The 23599-nt window shown below is 38.2% G+C and overlaps 1 protein-coding gene across 3 annotated transcripts in view; it reads right to left on the bottom strand.

Moving 5' to 3' along the window:
- The window catches only part of TTC28 (tetratricopeptide repeat domain 28), a 581552-nt gene that overhangs the window by 156226 nt on the left and 401727 nt on the right, over positions 1–23599 (bottom strand). For all 3 annotated transcript variants that reach the window (XM_082640381.1, XM_082640380.1, XM_082640382.1), the window contains one exon: positions 10157–10664. In XM_082640381.1, coding sequence (XP_082496507.1) covers positions 10157–10664 — 508 coding nt within the window. The remainder of the gene's footprint in view (positions 1–10156; positions 10665–23599) is intronic.

Here is a 23599-nt window from a genome sequence, read left to right on the forward strand (position 1 = left end):
CCAGGTTCGTTTGAAAACATGGAAAAAAAAAAAGCCAAGCATCATTTTATGAGATCTTAATACATCTTTTATGCTACAGGTCTCTTGAAATTAAATGGGTCAAGATTTTTTTTAACCTACCTGGGCTGTGATTTTCTCATATGTAAAATTAATTAATACTCTTGACCTCATAGGTTTGTGGAGATGATTAAATATGAAAATGAATATAAATATGTGACACAGAGCAGGTCTCAATATATGCTTGTTAAATGAAAAACCATAAGCTCCATGGGGATGGGAACTATGTCAGTTTTATTCATAAAATGTAGCACAGTGCCTATCACATAACTAATGTTCAATAAATATTTGTTGAGCAAATGAATGATTAAGTGAACAAATGAATTAATGAACACTAGTCCCACACTGCTATATTTAAAATACATAACCAACAAGGACCTACGGTATAGAACAGGGAACTCTGCTAAATATTTTGTAATAACCTAAATGGGAAAAGAACTTGAAAAAGAATAGATACATGAATATGTATAACTGAATCACTTTGCTGTACACCTGAAACTAACACAACATTGTTAATCAACTATACTCCAATATAAAATAAAATAATTTAAAAAAACACTAGTCCCATTTCCCTTTCTTTCCCAAAAAAGCTACTTTGTAGATAGCAAATGTCTTTTTGACTAAAAAGGTACAGATATTTTAAAATTTGAATTATTTTCCATAGATAGATTATTAGATATTTCACCCTAGGCCTTGGTGGGAAGCACTTTCCATCTCTCATATTTGACCCAATACTAGAAACAGAACAGCTCTTACACTGCTGTACATGGGAAGTGGCTCCTCCAATGTGTTCACTTTTGTAGGTATTCTAGGGACATGGTGGCAAGCTAAGTGGTCACCATCATCCGGAAAGAGAAAGAAAGAAAAGGAAGGGAAGGAGGGAGGGAGGAAGAAAGGGAAAGAGAGGGAGAAAGAAAGTGAGAGAGAGTGCAAGAGAGCAAGTAGGAAAGAAAGAAGGAGGGAGAGAGGGAGGGAAGGAAGGGAGGGAGGAAGGAAGGGAGGGAGGGAGGAAGGAAGGAAGGAACAAAGGAAAGAAAGAAGGAAGGAAGGGAGGGAGGGAGGGAGGAAGGAAGGAAGAGGCTATCCTTCTAATTATCTCCCGTCTCATTTTCCTAATTGCAGTTTATCTCAAAGTAAAATGAGAGGCATTTCTGCCTGCCTCCCCAGTGAATGAGAAGATCTGGGATGATCAGAGCGAGAGCACTTTAACTGAGGCTTTACTCTAGTGACCTACTTTGCAGCCTAACTGAGATTTGACTCCAAACTGCCTAAATCAGAACCATAAAGAAGGCTACCAAAAAACCAGAGGCTACAGAAACACTGTCACGCAACTACAGTTGTTTTGAGCATAAAAGAAAAGATGGACATTTTCCAAGCCAAAATTTGCATTAGCATTATTTTCACAAGACATACTTAGAAAACATCTAGGCTATCCTTTGTTGTTCATAAGAAATCTAAAGAGTCTAAATCATTTCTACGTGTTTTATTTTAAAGCATCTAAAAGGTGGATAGTAAATATTAGTATATGCTGATCACCAAAGGATAAAGATTTCTCATCATCTCTACCTTCTCTTTTTCTCCATCTCCATAAGTTCTATCCACTACCTCTCAGATGTGCACAGAAAGCTTCTAATGTCAAAAAACCTTCTTAGTGACTCAAATCTCATTCTCCCTGGCTTCTCTGATTTAAGTGATAAGCCCTCCACATCCTGAAGCTCTCTTCTCCCTGAACTCTACCTGGGTCACCTCCACCCTCTGTGATCATGACTCAGTCTCCCTGTCTGGCTTTCCTCCCTTATCTCATAGATGTCATTAGGATGATGCCATCTTAATACTTGTTTCCAATTCTATTTGCTCATGTTACATTGCGAGAAACACATACTGGGCACGTACAAAACAAACTTAACACGTTTGATAAAGAACTACTTTGGGGAAGTTCCTCCTCTCAGCTTTCCTGTTTCTTTCCAAAGGCACCACTGTTCTTCCAATCACTGGGGCACAACATCTTGGCATAAGCTTTGACTCACTCAATCTAACCATATAAACACTGAGTACTCACTGTGTCTAAGGGGTTATACTCAGAGATACAGAGACTGTGGAGTAGAATAGTGTTTACACTTCTATTGAGTTTTAATCCAGTGGAGGTAACTATACAAGTACACCAATAACCATATTTTATGATTGAATAGAAACAGAACAAGAGAAATTTTAAAAGTGGACTCAGGACTCAGACAAGGTAAAGAACTTGCTATCAAGAGAAGCTTCAAGAAGTGAATAGTTTAAAAAAAAAAAAAAGAAGTGAATAGTACTTGGGATAATCCTAAAAAGATGGGTAAACTTTAGATAAGCAAGATAGGGACAAAGAAGTTCTTCTAAGCAGAAGAAATAGCTTGAGAAAATACATTAAAGCAAGAAGTATAGCCAGTGTGGCTAAATTAGGGAAGATGGAAAAATACAGTTTTAGGTAAAGAGTATGTATAGAGGAGTAGTAGAATTAAAGAATGGAAATCAAGATAGTCCCCATTTTAAGGTACAGTTTAGGAAGGTCAGTCTACTATTGGTGTGTGGGATGGAGGAGACATGGGAGGGAGGGAATGGTAGCAAGGAAAACCCAACTAGTTGGTTATTGCAACAGACTGGGCAACAAGGAAGGAGCAAGGGAAGGAAAAAACCTTAATGAGAATACTTACTTGACAACTGTTAGATTGAGTGTCAACTGAAAAAAAAGGGGGATAGGGTAAGAAATCAGTGATGACTTTAGATTTCTAAGTCAGGACTGTATAATGGGCTGAATGATCCTCCCGCTCCCCGGTCCCCAATCTCTGCATTCTAATCCCAGGAACCTGTGAATGTTACTTTACGTGACAAAAGGGATTTTGGAGGTGTGATTAAACTGTGGATCTTGGGAAGATTATTCTGGATTACTCAAGTGGGCTTGATGTAATCACAACAGTCTTCTTTTTTTTTAAGAGGGATACAAGAGGAGTTAGGACAGAAGAGAAGGCAATGTGATGACTCAGAAGCAGAGATTGGAGTGATGCACTCTGGAGTTGGAGGAAGAGGCCGCAAGCCAAGGAATACAGGCAGCCATTAGAAGCTGATTCTCCCCTAGAGCCAAGAAACCAGGCTTGTTGACATTGACCTTAGCCTGGTGAAACTGATTTCAGACTCCTGATCTCCAGAACTGTAAGAGAAAACATTTGTGTTATTTGAAGCCACTAAGTTCATGGCAATTTGTTACAGCAGCAATAGTGAATTAATAGAGATAACTACAAGAATGGGCCTGTCATCAACAGAATAAGGAAAGCTAGGAGAAGCAGTTAATTTAGGAAAAAGATATTTCACATTTCAACTCACAAACTTGGACTGATCAGCATGAAAATCAGACGAAGCATCTACTAGGCATATGAAAATGTGAAAATGATCTCAGGCAGGAGGTCAGAGCTGGTGAATATAGATTTAGAAACAATGGACATTGAAGCAGTAGTTGAAGGTATAGTGGTAAAAATGATAGAGAGATACAAAGAAAGAATGGGAAAGAATCAAGGAACAAAATACAAGAACTCCCACATTTAACAAGTGGCAATACAATGGAAAAGAGCCATTAAAAATAATGTAGGGAAACTGAATAATGACACAGAGGGAAGCCTAAGAGGGAAGGTGGAATAAAAAAAGCAGGTGGCAGAAAAGCACATATATTATGATCCAAGTTTTTATAAAAGGAACAATCTGTACACACATGTGTATATTTACATATATGATTATACTACCATGTGTTTCTGTGCAGAGTAAAAAGGTCTGGAAAGAGTCTAACCAAATTGTTAACAGTACTTAACTCTGAAGAGTGGGACATGGGAAGGTATGCAAGGGGGTGGACTGAGGTGGACCTCCTTTTTCTACTTTATACACTTTCATACCATAAGAATTTTTACCAAAGTAAGTACTGTTTTGGAACTTTTAAAATTGTTCATTTTTTAAAAAGAAGGATAAGAAAAGCCACTGAAGATGGTACAGAAAGAGCAGCCAAGAAGAAAATCAGGACAGTGGTGCTTCACAGAAACTAGAGGAGGAGAGAATTTCAAGGAAAACTTAGTAAAGGCTGCCAAATGTTGCATACTGATTAGGGAAATTTAGAACTGTCAAGAGATCTCTCAACTGAGCCATCTGGAGATCACTGTTGATCTTTTTCAGGGGACAAAAGGTGCAAATCAAATTGCAATGGGTTAAACATGGATAGGAGGAGTTCCACTTCCAGTAATGGAGAAGTACCTCCTTTCAGAGCCACCCTCCTATAGATAACAACTATAAAGTCTGACAGGGGGCAGGGCAGGAGGGCTGGCATGGAGGGGGCAGGAGGCCAGCATGGAAGAAGCAGGGGGAGGAATTTATCTAAAAACACTGGAGTGCAACCAAAAGCAGTGAGAAACTGTAGGGAGGATGGAGTTGACTCTTTGCAGAAGGGAAAGGCATTGGGTAAGTTTCCCATTTTGAAATGCCAGAGGACATTTTGCAGGGGCAGGGACCTGAGGGCAAACCCCATTAGTGCCGTGTGGTGAGGCTAAAACTCAGGTAGAAACACACCATCTTTCTGGCTTGAAGAACCAAAGGAAAAATCCCAGAGAGAGCCACAGTGGAGAGCCTTGGATTTGTAATTCTACACAAATCTCTGTTTAACTCATGAAATATGCATGCGCAAGGCCAAATCTAAGCAAGCTGAAAGACCTGAACAGAGATTTCAGCTGCTGCCCAACACAGGGAAGACAGAATTTGGAGCTTGAATTAAGTCAAGTTAACTGGTAAAACAACTACAACAAAAATCAATACTATTAAGAGAAATATATCAGAGTCCAGAGTCTCTATAAAGTATCACTGACAATGTTGGATATAATCCCTTTTCAAAGAGTACATTAAAATGTGATTAACAACTCAAAACAAAAGGCAATCAATGCACAACTCTGTGACTATACTACAAACCAATGAATTACACACCTTAAATGTATAAGTAGTATACTATGTGAATTATATCTCAATCAAGCTGTTAAAAAAATAACAACATCAACAACAGGCAATCAATAGGGTCTAACTCTGAGATGACCCACATGGAATTAGCAGACAAGGTTTTATAAGCTTTTGTAATAACTAGGGCCAGTTATGTGAAAGAAAATATACATGTAATGAATAAACACATAAATCTTAGCAGGAAAACTGAAATGTTAATTAAAAGAGCCAAATGGAAATTCTAGAGCTAAAAATATAATATATATCTAAATTTTAAAATGCACCAATGCAGTAAAGAATTAACCTTGCCCAGAGAGGTCCAGCCTTTGCCCCTGGCTCTGGGAGATAATCTTGAAGCCCTCAGAATGCCCAGCCTAAGAGTCTTTGTTTACCTGAGGGTGTTGACCATGCCAGAGAGTCGATGCTAACAGTATGATTTACAGTGGGGGCTCTCAGCTCAACCTCCAGAGAGGCAGGAAACTAAGGTCACTCATGCAGGTGGTCAACCATAACTCTGTGACCAAGATCCAATAAAAACTTTGGAAAAGAAAGCTCAAGGGAGTCTCTGTGCATACTGTCACGTATTGCTGCTTGGAAGAGTTAGCACCATCCATGACACAACTGGAAGTTTTGTGCTTACAATTCTCCTGAACTCTAACCCATGTGCCTCTTCCCTTGGCTGATTTTAATCTGTATGCTCTCACTGTAATAGACCATAACCATGAGTATAACAATAACTTCCAGTGAATTCTGTGAGTCCTCCTAGTTACTGAACCTGAGGGTGACCCTTGCTTGCTGTTGATGTCAGAAGTGAGAGTAGTCTTGGGGAATCCCAAACTCTGCATCACCAGATAGGTTTAACAGAAGATTGGAGATAACAGAAGAGTTAGTGAACTTGAAGAAAGATTAACAGAAATTTTCAAATCTGAAGAATACAGAGAAAAAAATTAAAAACATGAACAGAGCCTCAGCAATATATAGGACAAAATCAAAAGACCCAAAGTAATGCAGAGACATAAACAGAGGAGAGAGGGAGTGAACAAAAATAAGTATTTTTAAAATAATAAGTAAAAATTCCCTAAATTCAGACAAAGATATATATGTGCTGATTCAAAAGCTCAAAGAACCATAGGAAGGAAAAAATACAAAGAAAGCCACATTTAGGCATATCATAAACTGCTGAAAACAAAATTTAGAAGAAATCTTGTGAACTGTCAAGAAAAAATTAGCATATACCATACAGATTATTAATTCCACTGACTTCTTATCAGAAATAATGGGGGCCAAAAGACACTGGAAAGACTACTTTAAGCCACTGAAAGATTAAAAAAAAAAATCTACCAACCTAGAATTCTGTAACTAGCAAAAAATATCCTTCAAGAATGAGGTGAAATAAACACATTTTAAAGTAAACAAAATGAGAATTCATCACTAGCAGACCTGCATTACAAGAAATGCTACATGAAGTTCTTTAGGCTGAAGGGAAATAATACCAGATGGAAACTCATATCTTCAAGAGTGAATGCAAGTGCAAGAAATGATAAATAAGTGGATAAACAGAAAACATTATTTTTCCTCTTAATTATTTAAAATGATAATATAAAATAGAACAACTAACATTGTACTGTGGAGTTTAAAAAGAATATAGGTGTAGTTATAAATGTGACAACTACAGCATAAAGTATAGGGAGTGGGGAGTAAGTGGACCTACAAGGTCATAATGCACTTATATTTTACAGGAAGTGGTACAATGGTAGCTCAAAGTAAACCATGAAAAGTTAAGGATATATAATGCCATCCTTAGAGCAACCATTAAAAAATAATGCAAAGATAGAGCTAAAAAGCAAATAGACAAGTTAAAATAAAATCTATATGATTAAATTAACCCATAGACAGCAGGAAAGGAAGAACAGAGAACAAAATATAAACGGGACAAGCAGAAAACCAACAGTAAAATAACAGACCTAAATCTAACAAAACCAATAATTATATTAACTGTTAAATGATGAAATTCTCTAATTAAAAGGCCATTATTGTGAAAATCAAAAAGAAGCAAGACCTAGCTAGATGTTATCTGCAGTTGACAAACTAAAGACACCGAGAAATAGAAAGTAAAGACAGAAAAAAAAAATGGAAAACACAAAAAGTAAGCATAAGAAGGTAGGAGTGGATATATTTGTATCAGATCAAGTAGTTCAAGAAAAAAAGACATGACCAATGATAAAAAGGGACATTTCATAATGATAAAAGGGCCAATCTGTCAGAAAGACAAAAACGATCATAAATGAATATTTGCCCAAAGAGAAAGCTTCAAAGTACATGAAGCCATGTTTCACAGAATTAAATGGAAAAACAGACAAGTCCACACTAACAGTTGTAGATTTTAACAACTTCCTTCTTAGCAACTGACAAAACATATAGACAAAGAAATCAAAAAAGACAAAGATGATCTGAACAACACCATCAACTACCTAGACCTAAACAACATCTGTAGAGACACCTACTGCAATCCTACAAAGTATGTTCTCTGACTGCAATAGAAGTAAACTAGAATTTGATAACAATAAAGTTTCTAGGAAAATCCCAAATGTTTTAAATTAAACAGCACTTCTAAACAACACGGGGGTTAAAGGGAAATCACAGACAATTTTAGAAAATATTTTAAACCCAATGAAGGTAAAAACATAATACATCAAAAATTATTAGATGCAGCTAAAGCAGTGTTTAGAGGAAATTATATATTTTTTAATGCTTGTATTAGAAATTTTAAAAGTCTAAAATCAGGGCTTCCCTGGTGGCACAGTGGTTGAGAGTCCGCCTGACGATGCAGGGGACACGGGTTCGTGCCCCAGTCCGGGAGGATCCCACATGCCGCGGAGCGGCTGGGCCCGTGAGCCATGGCTGCTGAGCCTGTGCGTCCGGAGCCTGTGCTCCGCAGCGGGAGAGGCCACAACAGTGAGAGGCCCACATACCGCAAAAAAAAAAAAAAAAAAAAGTCTAAAATCAGTGACCTAAGTTTCAACCTTGAGAGGCTAGAAAGAGGACCCAAAGAAAGCAGCAGGAAGAAAATGATAAAAATGAGACCAGAAAAATGAAATTAAAAAATAGACAAGCAATAGAAAAAACTTAACAAAAGCAAAAGTTGGTTCTTTAAAAAGATCAAGAAAATTGATAAATTTCTAGCTAGAATGATGCAGAAAAGGGGGAGGGGGTTAGTACAGGTACAAAACACAAACTACCAATAACAGAAATGAAATAGGACATATCACTATATATCTTATAAGCATTAAAAGGAAAGTAAGTATTATAAACAACTTTATGCCAATAAATTCAACAATTTAGATGAAATGAACGAAGTCTTTGGAAAATAAATACAACTAATCAAAATGATAGATTTCTGACACAAAATGATAGAGAAAATATGAATTGTCCAATATGCACAGTCTTCTACACTCCAGGTTTCAAGCCCTCCAACCTATCCTATGTGCCACTGCTTGACTTGTCTTCCTTAAATATCTAGTCAATGTTCTCACTTCTACATTTCAAAACCTTCAGGAGTTCCTGTTCACTAACAATTCCTTGCCTAGTTTTCATAATAATCTTCTACCATCCTCTGGCACATTCCTGAAGGCTAATCATGCCACTATCCCTCAGATATGCCAACCTATTGCATCAAATTCTTCTTTCACATACCCCTTGCCATCAATGCCATCCCATTTCTGACCAAATCTCAGCTATTCTTCAAGGTCCACCTGGGCGTCATCTCCCCCAAGAAGCTTTCCAGACTATTCCCAGCCCTCAGGGCCTCCCTTCTGGGAATTTCATGGCAACACAACATCATTAACACTGTTGTCCTATGTATTAATCTTATTTTCCCAACTAAATTATAAGCTCTTTGAGGGCAAGGATTTTTTTCAAACTTCTCTATCACGTAAGGCAATTATTCCAGGATTCAGCACATAGTAATGATTCAATAAATACTTGAAATCTGTTGAATGAATATATCATAGCAAGAACTTATTTCTATGGTTTTTATCAGGCTCTCTAGATTCTCATTCTGATCTCAATACCATCTTCAGCATCATCTCCAGGGATTTGCCAGACTTTTTCTAACAACCATATTCACGAAACATATGGTTACAATAAGCAGAGGTAGAGGGGAGGGAAAAGTAGTGCTAAAATTATATAAAGAGAAATAGGGTTTTGTAGGTCACAAAGAAAAGGGGACTGACTTTTACAGTGCATTGCCACTAATATCTGCTAAGCATACACTAATAAGAATAAGGTCACCGTCTCCTTGTCCTCTCCCCTGGCTGAGTCCCTGTGGACATAACAAACCATGGGCTCCAGGCACAAGGATGAGTTCCGCTTATACTTCTGAATACATCTGTTCCTTTCATTCATTATGTACCAACATCTGTTTGGGTACCAAGAAAAGATAACAATATCTTCTAAAAAGTAGCCAGTTACTAATACTTACCACCTCTTACCATTCCACATAAATTCCCCCAAATCTATAAATATCTTAACTGTAACCAAGTACTATCAAAACATAGACTGCAAATCTATCTTATTTAAATTTTTCAAAAAATAATTTTACATTTACACTATAACTATCAACATCATTTGTGAATACACATACATTGAGGGGAAAAAGTACATTTCCTTTGGGGTTAAAGTCACCAAGTAAAGAACTTCCTCTAAACAAAAATCCTCTCAAATTCCCTTCCATTGATGACTTCCTAGCAAGCTTCCCTTTCATTTAAACCAAACATAGCTTTGTCTCTTCATTTCATCCCCCTTCTCTCTAATTAGATAAATCTGGTCGTTCTTCTCTCTAGACAGATTAAAAGGTTGGGGTGTTTTGTTTTTCCAGTATTTCAGAGTTCTAATCCTCAGAGCACTGTGATGACAGAAAAGATCCTGTGATTTAGAGCAGGCAGGCTCCAAGGAAGTATATCTGAAGGAAATATAAAACACACACAATGAGGAGATTCTTTTGAATATAAACACACAGATTCCTGTAAAAGATAGTGGGTTACTCCAGCTATTTCCAGCCCTTGGCCCTGACCCTGGGTCCCGCAAACAATCCTGTCCTTACCCAGATTGGAAGACGCTCGCCCCTCTGCAGCCCGGTCCTTGAGATCCTCAGCGATGCCCAGCTGCTGCTCATGGTACTGTTTAGCTCTCTCCAAATCCTGCATGCACCTGGCAGCATGGCCCAGGCCAGCATAGGCCCGCATCTCAATGGCCTTCTCCACCAACTCCTGAGCCAGCTCCAGCACATAGTTGTGGTAAGACATGGCCTTGTCAAAGTTCCTCCTGTAGTGGTAGGCACTGCCCAGATTGCTGTAGGCACGGGCCTCTTCTCGCTTGTTGCCCAGGTCCTTGGCTATCTTCAGGTGCTGCTCATGGCACTGAACAGCATTCTCAAAATCACCCATGGCAATGTACACAGCTCCCATGTTGCCGAGCTCTCGGGCTTCAGAAAGCTCATCTTTGGATTGCTTGGCGAGAAGAACACACTGTTTGTGACTGGCCAGTGCATTGGGGTAGTCTCCAATGGCTGTGTACACGTGGCCTAGACTGCTCAGGGCTGATGAAGCTGCCTGGAGAGAAAGGATAAGGCAGAGAAAAGAAAGCACATCAGAAAATGGCTTTGGTTTGTTTCGGCAGATAAAATGTTAGAGAGTTTGCCCATAACCATCCAATCCTATTTCTAATGGTGTTTCTATCAGTGGTCCGCAGACCTATGCAGAACTGAAAAAGAGCACATCCAAACAGCAAGTTCCTAATAAAAGACAATGGCAATTTAATCAGTAACATTCAATACCGAATCTCATAGAAACAGGTTGTGTGCCATATAACTTTCATCTTAAAGACTTGACATTTCTAATATTGTGATATTATATCTCTGTTAATAGCTATTAACCTCTGCAGCATAAGAAAATATTGAAGAAAATAAAAATTAATTATTACATGTAATATAGCATAGGAAATTCATAGGAGAAATCCATGCTAGGCTCTTTGCACCCCAGGCATTTCTCAATTCTTGTCTTCTCCCAAAGCAAATGGATACATTAACGGCAAGGGAGATCTTTAGATTGATGATTGATAATTTTGTGACCCAGGACCCACTGGAGGGCCCTGTTCTCTTATCTTTGTTACCTCAATGTAACTTCATCAGTGCTGGTTACTGTGGAGGGCTTAGATTAGATGAGCCCCAGAGGGAAGTAACGGGAGTTACAACTACATCTCTGAATTGGGTAGCCTCCACGGGGCCTCACCACCCCTTTTTAGGCTCACATTGCTCTTCGAGCTTTGCTTTTCTTGCCTAGAGGCTCTCTCTTCTGACCCCAGCCTCTGTGCAGAAAGATGCTATCTTCCTAGTCCCCGCACACTGCTTGCCACTCAAGTAGTTCTTGTCTAAAGAAAAGAACGTGAGCCCTTTTTGTCTTAAAGGTTTTAATGAAAATGACTCTATATTGGCATAGTGAACCAAAGGGAAACAAAAATAACAAAGGAGATGTTACACGGGTTCTAGAATCTTACCAAGTGCAGATAGTCTTAGATTCTCGTCTTTAGTTTCTAACTCCTTTGCAGAGACATAAAAGGGAAGTTACACCGAGCTCTCCTGCACTTCTTTTCATTCAACAACTTGCCTATCCTTCCCTTCCTTCACACCGTACCTACAGCTAGAGCCACGTAGCCCCCTTTCTTCATGATGCTCCCTCTTCGTACCATGAATATGTGATCCTGGCAGAACAAAGGGTAAACTCTGTCACAAGTAGGCAAGTGATCTTCACCAGGGCCTCCAGGCTAGGGAATAACAACGAGGGAAGGCCGTCCCACCTGGAGTAAGGGTATTTCTTTATCAGATGTGTTCTATGTGCACTTCAGAACACTTTTATTAATATTTCATAGTTGTGAGTGATTTGCTACCCTATTTCTTTGCCTGCGAAATAGCAGTTTTGATCAAAATGACTGAGACTGACCATCTTTACAATGCTTGCAAACTGTGTATCTGCAAAAGGTTCCATATAGTTTTAAGTTGCTTTTATCATTTCACAGATGTTCCAACAAAAAGCTTGAGGAAAACAGAGAGGAAATAAACACTTAGAAATGTACTTTTGGGTTGTTTTTTTTTTTTTTTTTTTCCTGAGTGGTGGAGAGCAGAAACAATTCCATGAAAATCACAATCCTGTAGCAATGTGATTCTGGCAGACGCAGCAATGATGTCACCCAAGAGCATGCCACTTGGACGTGTACTGGCCTCAGGTTCCTACTTTGGGAACCTCTTCAGGATCAGAGGTTAAGACTTCTTGTTGGCACAGTGCACATAGGCCTTTCTACTGCTCACAACTCCCCTCCCCACACCTGACAATCCCCTTTCCTCCCTTGCTGCAGGATGGGGGACTCAGTCTCTTTCCTTTTCTTCTGTAATTGGCCCTCCCCTGCTTACTCTCTGAGGTCCTTCTGTGCCCAAGCCAGGCTAGAGAGCAGGACACAGTCCACAAACCCTCCCACCTGCAAATCTTTGTTGCCCTCAAAGTAGAACACATGGCTCTTTCACTATGGAGCTAGTGTGACTTAGAATCAGACACCCTTGGTTCAAAACTGCACTGCTGTTTACTAGCCCTGGGACCTTCAGAAACTTAACTTCTCTGAGCCTTGGTTTTCCAGACAGACGTTTCTAGGTCCCAGGAACTGAGTATTTGCAAACTTAGCCACGAGCCTCTGTCAAATGTGTAAACCATAAATAATTCACTAGATAATTCCAAATAGTAGATCTGGTTGGAGGCAATGAGCCCTTGAACACTGCAGGGAATAGATTAATAAGGCCTGGGGCAGGCACAGCACCCCAGGCATCACTGTTCTTAGAAACTTGTGGTATGTGGCAACTCCGAATGACAGCCCAGGGATCTTCTGCTTCTGGTTCTTCATTTCTGTAAATGCCAGGGAGACACAGGAGCTCATTTGCTGAAGCTCCCCCAAACATAAGGAAAGGGAGTATTGGGGCATTTCCCCTCTAGGGCTGTGAGGAAAGAGGGAAGGACTATTGCATTAGCTCTTCCCTGGCACCATCCAGTTACAAAGCAGCGCTATCAGGCTGGGACTCTTCACGCAGGTGTCCTGGGAACCAGCAACTCTAGAAAGGTCAATATAGTTTATGAAGCACACATCATAGCCTCTGAAATTAGAAAGGCAGCTTGATGTAGTATAAGAATGGAATAGAATTTAGAGTCAGAGGCCCTGGCTGTGTAACCCTGATAAGTCATTTCACTTCTTCACCTGTATTTTCTTTATATGTAAACCGTTCTGATAATGACAGCATATGTACTTTCCAAGGTTAGGATGGGATCATATGAAGCAGTGCAAGTGAGTGTCCTGAGTAAACTGTAAAGTTCTCTGTAAATGCATCACTAAGGTGTGGATGGATGTTTTATGACTGCAGGCCGGCTGGGCTGAGCTCTGTTACCAAGCAGAAGCTAGTAACGGCACCAAAAACATCAGTCATTACAACCAAACATCTATATTCCTATCAGTTGCCACAGGAAATGAAGTCCAGTGTTTTACAGCTGCTGGGCAAATAACATGTGATCATATTTATCAGCTAAGTGAATTACAAATTAATCACTTGTCTTTGTTCCTGTTCCTGTGGAATAAGCTTAGATCTGACACATGGTTTCAGGCTGTTAAGGAGAATCTGAAGACCCACTATCTACAGGGAAACACAGGCCCCACCTCAAGCAGATGCTGCACTTGCCACTGAGGGTCACGCTGCCTTCGTATATTAATCTCTTTGAGAGTTTTGTGCTAGCATAGCAGCAGCTGCTTCCCGCAGTGGAAACATTTTGGAACATCTGTATTTGAATACCAAAATGCACACAAACAGTTATGCTAACGAACTCTCTGGGTGGAATAAGACAATACTTTTCTCTTTTTACAAGATATAAATTACTCATGTTCTTGCCAAAGCATGATTTCCAGCTGCAGACTTAGCACACAGGAGTCATTACCTCTTGCTCTGTGACCCAAATATTTGCAGAAGAACTGCACCTGATGAGTCAGTTTCGTGGGACATGGAGCTAGAGAAGGAAATTGGCTCATATTTTTTCAAACCACCTTTAAGGACTTTCAGTTTGAGACAAGAAATAGAGAAAGTTTAAACTACCCAAAAAACCACATTGATGATACTACCATTAAACATTATTTTTCAGAATTAAACGTGTTCCTCACAACTAGCATGTTTTTCCCTTTATTGTATGTATTTTATAAGGGTTATATTTTGTGGGATGATTAAATGCACATATAGAGAATATCTGATATAACTGCTGATTGACTAATTGCATGTAGTTTTAAGAAAAGGGGAAATGCACCCACAGCTAGTACCAGAAATACAGTTTTTCATCTTCACTGTCCAAATCCACATGCACCTTGTATTCCTTGCCAGTTCAGTGGCCACGAACCCAAGGTACTGGGTTAACCACCTGCAACCCAAGAGGCAGAGGGATGTAGAAGAATAGGGGCAGACTCTGGAATCAGGCATGCATGGGTTCAAAGGACAAACTGTGTGATACTACACAAGTTCTGCAACATCTCTGAGCCTCAGTTTCCTCATCTGTAAATGGGAATGTTAATATCTCACAGTGCTCCGATGAGTACTAAGTAAGATAGAACTTGTAAAGAGCCCATTTCAAGGCTCACAGAAGATGCTCAAAAATTTTAGATTTTCATTTCTCTTCCTACCCTAACTTAGCTTTATTCATTTCAAAGATGTGGTAGAAGATGACCAGAAAATAGAACATGATGTTATATGTCACCACAACTAAAAACAACACAAGAAGCGTGCCCCACTGATGGCAGGAAGGGTCATTATTTTCATACGCTAAAGCACATTACTCGTATTACTCTTCTGCAAGTATAGACATAAGAAAATTCACCCTTTACTCCGGGGCATTTTGGAATCATTGGTATATCCAACACATAATGTTGGTAAAAGCACTTTAAGCGGTCAAAGCTTACACGGATATTAGAGTGTTTTGGGGTCTGTTGGTTGGTTCATTTGTTCATTCATTCATGTACTCAAGAAAATTCTCTAGACACAAACAGAGTCAACTAATTTGTGACAAAGGAACAAAGGTAATTCAATGGAGAAAGGTCAGCCTTTTCAAAAAATGGTGCTGGAACAACTGGACATCCACATGCAAAGAAAGTGAATCTAGACACAGACTTTACACTTTTCATACAAATTGACTCAAAATGGATCATAGACCTAAATGTAAAATGCACAACTATAAAACTCCTAGAAGATAAGAGAAATTCTAGGGGACCTAGGGTTGGGAAATGAATTTTTAAATAAAACACCAAAGGCATGACCTGTGAAAGAAAAAATTGCTAAGTTGGACTTCATTAAAATTAAAAACTGTTCCCTGAAAGAGATACCATGAACAGAATGAAAAGACAGGCTACAGACTGGGAGAAGATATTTGCAAAATACCTATCTGACAAAGGACTTGTATCCAAAATATACAAAAACAAAAAACAAAAAAACTTAAAACTCAACAAGAAAACAACCCAATTTTAAAATGGACAAAAGACCTGAACAGATACCTCACCAAAGAAGATACAGTTTTCCCTCAGTATCTGCGAGGGATTGGTTCCAGGAACCCCCACGGATACCAAAATCTGCGAATGCTCAAGTCCCTTATGTAAAATGGCATGGTATTTGCATATAACCTATGCACATCATCCCATATTCTTTAAATCATCTCTAGATGACTTATAATGCCTAATGCAATGTAAATACAATGTAAATAGTTGCTGGTACATGGCAAATTCAAATTTTGCTTTTTGGAACTTTCTGGAATTTTTTCAAATATTTTTGATTGTGGTTTGTTGAATCTGTGGATGCAGAACCCATAAATATGGAGGGCCGACTGTATATAGATGGCAAAGAAGCATATGAAAAGATGCTCCACATCATATGTCGTCAGGGAATTGCAAGTTAAAACAACAATGAGATACCACTACACATCTATCAGAATGGTGAAAATCCAAGACAACTGACAATATCAAATCCTGGTGAAGATGTGGAGCAATAGGAACTCTCATTCATTGCTAATGGGAATGCAAAATGGGACAGCCACTTTGGAAGATGGTTGGGTAGTTTCCTACAAACATACTCATAGCATACGATCCAGCAATCATGCTTCTGCGTATTTACCTTAATGAAATGAACATTTACATCCACACAAGAACCTGCACATGAATGTTTGTAACACCTTTATTCATAATTGTTAAAAACTGGAAGCAACCAAGATGTCTTTCAATAGGTGAATGGATAAATAAAATTTGATACATCCTTACAATAGAATATTATTCAGCACTAAAAGGAAAGGATCTACCAAGGCACAAAGAGATATGAAGGAAACCTTAAATGTATATTCTTCAATGAAAGAATCCAGTCTTAAAAGACTACACACTGTATGATCTCAACTACATGACACTCTGGAAAAGGCAAAACTATAGAGAAAGCAAAAAGATCAGTGTTTTCAGCAGGAGAAAAGGATGGATCACAGGGGATTTTTAGGGCAGTGAAACTATTCTGCATGACACTATAATCATGGATACAGGGCATCATACATTTGTCAAAACCCATAGGCTGTACAACACGAACAGTGAACCCTAGTGTAAACTATGAACTTTAGTTAACAATATTATATCAATATTGGTTTGTCAATTGTAACAAATGTACCACACTAATACAAGATGTTACTAAGAGGGGAAACTGAATGGGGAAGAGAAAGGGAATGTGGGAACTCTCTGTACTAGCTGCTCAATTTTCTGTATATCTAAAACTGCTCTAAAAATGAAGTCTATTAGTTAAAAATTAATAAATAAATTGGAGTTTTCCTCATTGGGGGAGTGGGTAATTCTAGGAACTGGAAACAGCACAAGCAAAGGCATGAAGTATTACAGAGTGTGTAATGATTAGAGACCAAGAAGCTGGTTAGACCTGGGAGTGGGGATAGTGGTTGGAGGGGAGTCTAGAAAGGCGGGTTTGGATGAATTCTGTCTGTCCATCAATTTGTAAAATCTAACACATTTTCCATGTATGTTGTTTCATTTAATTATTAATAACAATCCTTTTAACTGTGTGTTGTTATTATTAAATCCATTTGTGAGATAACGCTAGACTCAAAGAGATAAAATGACATGCCTAAGAATACACAATTGATAGCACTGATGGCAAAGCCAGGGTTCAGGTCCACAGACATCAGACTCTAGCTCTCATGCTCATTTGACTACATACAGTTTATCCTCTATTGAAGAATTTACAATCCACCCAGGGAGCAATAACAGCCACAGGTTTAAGCAGGGGACTGACAAGATCAGATTTATACTTTCATGTATTTCCATGAAGTAGCTGAAAAGGAGAGAGATTGGTCATAACGACAACAACAAAATGCTTAACTAAAATAACAACTAATTAGAATACAGTAAGATCAATGTTAAGCACTAATGATATTAGGGTAGGCTTTAGGGATATTCACAAATATGCTGGCATCTCTGTTTCGAAGCAGGTAAGACTGCACATCACTGACTGCATGAAGTCAGGTGTGAGTGGCTACGTGACCTTCTTTGGCCAATAAATGTGATCACATCCATGTAAAGCTTTAAGAACCAGTGCGTACTTCACCACATTTTCTCTTCTCTTTGCTACACACTGCTCCATCAAAATTGAAATTTAAGTGACAATCATAGCAATGTGGGCCCTGGCTGACCTGTAATGAATACACAGCGGGCACAAGAAATAAGCCACTAAGATTTGGGAATTTACTGTTATTGCAGCATAACCTGGCCTAGCCTGACCAGTACAATACTGAGCATAAATTAATAACTTTCATGCTCCAGTCACTATAGTTATAGTTAACACTATCTGGTGGTTCAATTATTTGAATTACCATAGGTTTCCGGGTGATGAAATTTTAGTCATTTTTATAGAAAAACTAAATTTGAGGAGAATTAGGTACTAAAGACAGAAACTTAGCTAATCTTTAAAAATCTGTATTAACCCAGATACAAGGGTCTACCTGGTAGTAATTTACGCACATTGCAGATCTATTTAGCGGGAATCAATAGCCACTCAAATACAAACCTGTAGAAACAGAAGACTGAATCATGTTCTATAAGGTCTATACACTTCCTACAGTCTTAAATACCATTCATTCCCTATTTAATGAGTGTACTATAGCCTGAAAAATCTACCCTTAGTCAGCAACTGAGTTGATAAAGTAATTCTGTATAAAAAGTTAAATGATAGTCATGAATGTCTAGAGTTGCTTACTCAATAGCCACACAAAAACAACTGTACAAAAATAATTTTTAAAATGTATAATCTATATTGTTGAGGACGTTGTCCATGATACCACCAGATGTCATCTTTATAAGGACCAGTGGAAAAATTTCTTTCAGATTTCAATGCAGCTGCTATGGTTTTATCTTAAGAAAAATGTGACTCATATAAGCAGTCATGTTTACCTTTTTGTTTGAGTCACCAGGAAGCTTATAATTTAATACAGAGCCTCCTTTTAACAGCCAGATAGAATCCCACAGTATGTTCAAACTCTACCCTGGCTTCAGCATATGATATGATCCTAATCCTCTCATTACTCTGATTTCTTCCCTTTTATGTTTTGTTTCCTGTTCCCACAAATCCTTCTTGGATTACAATAGAGAAAAAACAAATCAGCAAAACAAAAACAAAAAACAGTTAAATGTTAAGGCTCTTGGTAGGGAGAAAGCTCCTGAAATGGGATCTCTAAGAATTGTGAACTCACAGCCACAGCCTGAAGAAGAGATTTAAATACCACATAAACAGGGAAATTTTTAATTACATGGTCTTTAGTAGTCTTCAATCATTTCATGCTGTACATGTTCAATAACTGGCGTTGGGTTTATGATAATCAGTCTAACCAGTTTGTCCCAATTCCTAAACTTAGCATTGGAGGAATATTCTGCAGTTGTTACTAAAAAGTAAGACAGTGATTTGTGTACATCAGAATTCTTTCTACCATATTATTATAACATAGTTGGAATAGTTGGTTTGAATCTATTACTATGAGCTTAGAGAGAAGTTAGTGACAGTTATAGCTTCTCCATAGGTAACCTGTCAGCTTTTCCTAATACTGTGGGACCAGAGGAGCTTTCACAATAATTATTTTTATCAAAGCTATATTAGGGTTGGAAGAATAATACAATGTCAGAAAGATCTATTACCTAGACCTAAGAGTTGCTATCACAGGTGATAAATTACTTATAATGCCCAGCATTAATACAGCAATGTTTTCAAACCAAGTATTTGTAAATGTCCTTTGCAGATACAAATTAACAGATTAATAAGGAAACAAGCTTTCTTGTTTGAGAAGCTGGGATGACAGATTAGCTATTAAGAGCAATTTATAGGTCATAAGATATGAAAGTTGGCAAGAAACACTACCTCTGCTGGCTCTATAAACAGTAAAACTGCATTTAGTTTCCCAAAGGTATCCTGTTAGACATTTTAATTATACCATAAAAACTGCCAGAATTTATAATGAATTCATTTTTTTTTCAACTTGATGCTCCATGTAAACTTGATTCAATACAACAGGCATCTGTGCTATGTGCTGTAACTGCCAAGTTGCAGCCAATGCAAGAGTGTGTGCTACTTCCTCATGAAGGACTGCAAATGATGAGGTTGATGCTGAACGACAGAGGAAAGAAGATGTTCCTCCCTAACATCTCTTCCAGGTTACTTAAGGATTCTCCTCCCTCCTTTACATCTTAACACCTTCCACTGCAGCCATATGCTATCCCTTTAGAGAGATTTTTATAAAGAATTCCATTTTACATAGCTCTTTGGCCACAAGATGATGACCCAGTAATAATCTTAGAGACTTGGTAGTCCTATTAGGGAGTTGAGTGTGATTGGGGATAAATTCTCTCACTCACTTGAAATAATCAATTGAGATGATTTTTGGAAAGTTATTTCCCACTCTCAGTTTCACCTACATCTTCAGTTTTATTTGGGGGAGTGACAGGCAGATAACTTAGCTTCAAATAAGTTTTTTACGACATAACTCACTCAAGTTTCTTATGCAATAATTTGACCTGGGTTAAGAGACATTCTCCCATAGTGCTGTTTTAGTCCAGTCAAAACTATTCCATTCCACACTTGCCAGCCAACCTGAATTTTAGTAGACTATAAAACATCGTTTTGTAGGGAGTTGGAATGTAGTCAATCACCCTTTGAAGACCGAATCATAAAATCTGGCTTTGGCTGAGCAGGATATAATGGAGAAATGTGGAGAGAAAGAAAGATGGAAAACACATATGTGTTCAAGTACAAATACAAGAGGCAGAAGAGACATTTCTTGGAAGGAAGAAACCCCAAGAAAAGGACAGCTTATTTGCTAGGACAAGCAGATAACAATTTAAACAAGAAATCTTTTAATTAGATAGAAAGGAGTCCTCAAGGATCCTGGAAAGATGTTAGGAAATTAAGAAACAACTGAGAACTTCTGCTACCATCCATGAAGGAATATCATTATGGCCCTCCCACATTAAAGAACAGGCCCTAATGCAGGCTGAGGGCTTCTGAAATTCATGGCTTCTAACTGTTCGGGAATAAATGGTCCACAATCTCAGCTCTCTGTACTTTTGCTTAGCCTGGCAGATTCAACTTCTATCCCTGTTGGATGATTCCAAACTCAGATTTCAGAATAAGAGACAGAGGATTTTAGAGATGGAAGAGGCCTTATAGATCACCTAATTTCATTGGTTTTCAAACTTTGTTTAAATCAAATTAAAAATACAGGGCTTTCCTGGTGGCACAGTGGTTAAGAATCCATCTACCAATGCAGGGGACACGGGTTCGAGCCCTGGTCCAGGAAGATCCCACATACCGAGGAGCAACTAAGCCCGTGCGCCACAACTACTGAAGCCCGTGCGCCACAACTACTGGAGCCCACGCGCCTAGAGCCTGTGCTCTGCAACAAGAGAAGCCACCCAATGAGAAGCCTGCACACCTCAACGAAGAGTAGCCTCCACTCACGGCAACCAGAGAAAAGCCCACGGGCAGCAACAAAGACCCAACACAGCAAAAGTTTTTTAAAATAAATTTATTTTTAAAAATATATTAAAAAGACATGTGATTTACGTGATTAAAAGTGTTGTTGTTTAGGTTACTTAGACTAGGATGCACTTTTCTCCCCAGCACCCTTGGGAGAATCTATGGCACCCTGCAGGTTTGAAAACCACTTACCAATGTTACTTCTCAATGTCTTTAGATATAGAAACTAAGACCAAGAGATGTCAAGTACCTTGGCAGCAGGTCAACCTGTTAATGACCAGCAAAGGCAGGACTAGAGCCCAAATCTTCAGGCCCCCAGCTGTTACCCTCCTCACTGTGCTTTGCCCACATTCCATCACACCATCTCACAATCACCTCAAAGTCAAGCCCTCACTGCCTTTCCTAAGTCTGTCCTGTGATTTCCATGATTAATGAAAGAAGTGAACGTTATCACTATTTCTTCCAACAACTAGTTAAAAGCTCAGTGTTAGCATTGACTTTTTCCTTTCTTTTGGCCCTCATATTCGGCAGCCACCCAAGACCAGCTTTATTAGACTTGTGAAATTATAATTATACTAGGTTTTATTTAATAATCTTCACTTTAATGCCAATTATTTATATAAGAGAACCACTTAGAATTAATTTCTGATGGTGTTATTTTAAATAATAAGTATTATCTTTAAGGTTATGTGACGATGTTAACAGATGAGGTTTGTAATATATTTTAAATACATACTGCTCTTCCCTCTAAAATCCAAGCCAGCTATTTAGTGACAAATTCAGTGGCAAACTTTAATAACTTCAGTAAAACTTTAGTAACTTTTCTAACAGCGACTGATTCTGTCTCCTGAATAATAATGAACTTAGTAATTCCAGGGTAATACAGTGACTAGAACTGTCTAGGTTTAAATCCTGTCTCTGTGGGCCATCTTCCTGACTCTTTGTCCTTGTTTCCTTATCTATAAGGTGGAGGTAATGATATCTATCTCTTGGGATGGTTTTAAGCATATACTTAAAGAGCTCAGAATTGTGCCTGGCACATTATAAGTATTCAATTACTGCTAGCTGTTATTACAGATGCTAAATACCAATAAAATTGAGTAAATTAAGTAATTTTAAAGTCATATATTTACATTCATTTAACCTGTTTTGCACATTTATTTAAAATTTAAATGTACTAAATTAGTGCCTGCCTTCCTCTCTCTCATTATATTAATTTAAAAACCTGAAAATGTCATTTCCCTTGTGTGACATTTGTCACTGTTCCTTTGGCACAGAAATTATTTGGGCATGCAAGCACATAAACATTCCTTTTTGGGAATCCCCAAAGAAAGAAGACATCACACCAAGATCTAAAAAAGGAACACAATAAGTTCACTGAAGAAAAACTAAAATTTTAATTAAGATCCTAAATTACATTTTAAAATATTAGCTTATTATAAAAATATCAAAACTGATAGGTTTGGATTAAATACAGGTTACACTGAGAGATAAAAATTTTAATTACAACTGTGACCAAATTCTTCATCCTATTAGTTATTAAATTTGTTTTTCAGTGGTATGCTTGTTTGGATAAAAGTGAATATCAGAAAATGTACTAAAGTGTTAAAGGAACTATGTTCTAAAGCAAAAAGACATGATTCGTATATTTTCTATTTAAAGCAATAAGAAAAGATACAGGATATGGGTGAAGGGAAGAGGAACACAGCATGCAATAGGTCAGACTGGGCCTTCTTGAAGCCAGGAGTTGTCATATTCATCTCTGAAACTTCAGAGTCTATCATAATGCCTGGCACATAGCAGACACTCAGCAAACACTTGAAGAACAAACCAAACTGACAGTCATGGGACTTTCAGTCTGCACAAGGATATAAAAGAAGAAAACTCCATCCTCCAAGGTAAGAATGCCAGAATGAATGTGCGGTACCAATACCTCAACGTCTAGTTCTATTTAAGCAAAATTCTGATGCACTAAAACTTTCCTACAGCTCTAAGAATAGGAGGTCCACAGACATAGGTGTTTCTCAGCTGCCACTTTGGTGTCTGTATACCCAGAACTCACAGGCCTGCATCTCTGTCCTTGTCCTTCTACCTGCTGCTGCTCATCTAATCAGTCACATTCATGCTAAGTCTTATGAAATCTTCTCCCTTTTACCTTTAAATTGTTCACATGAGACATGAAATGATTAAACAGGAGCAACTATTATTTTTATTATAATACTGTTTTTCCTAAGAATGATTATAATGGTACCCCCAATTGGAGTCTAGGAATTTAATCTGGGAGCCATTGAAATATTTCTTAGAAAAAATATATCATAATAATAAGTATGATTATTATTCATTGAGAGCCAGGCATCCCACATTTCATCAAATCAAAGTTGCCATAAATTGAAGAAGCACTTTACAATATGTACCACAAATAAAGGG

Source organism: Mesoplodon mirus (genome assembly GCF_964341445.2).
Source record: "Mesoplodon mirus genome assembly, chromosome: 13".
Lineage (NCBI taxonomy): Eukaryota > Metazoa > Chordata > Mammalia > Artiodactyla > Ziphiidae > Mesoplodon > Mesoplodon mirus.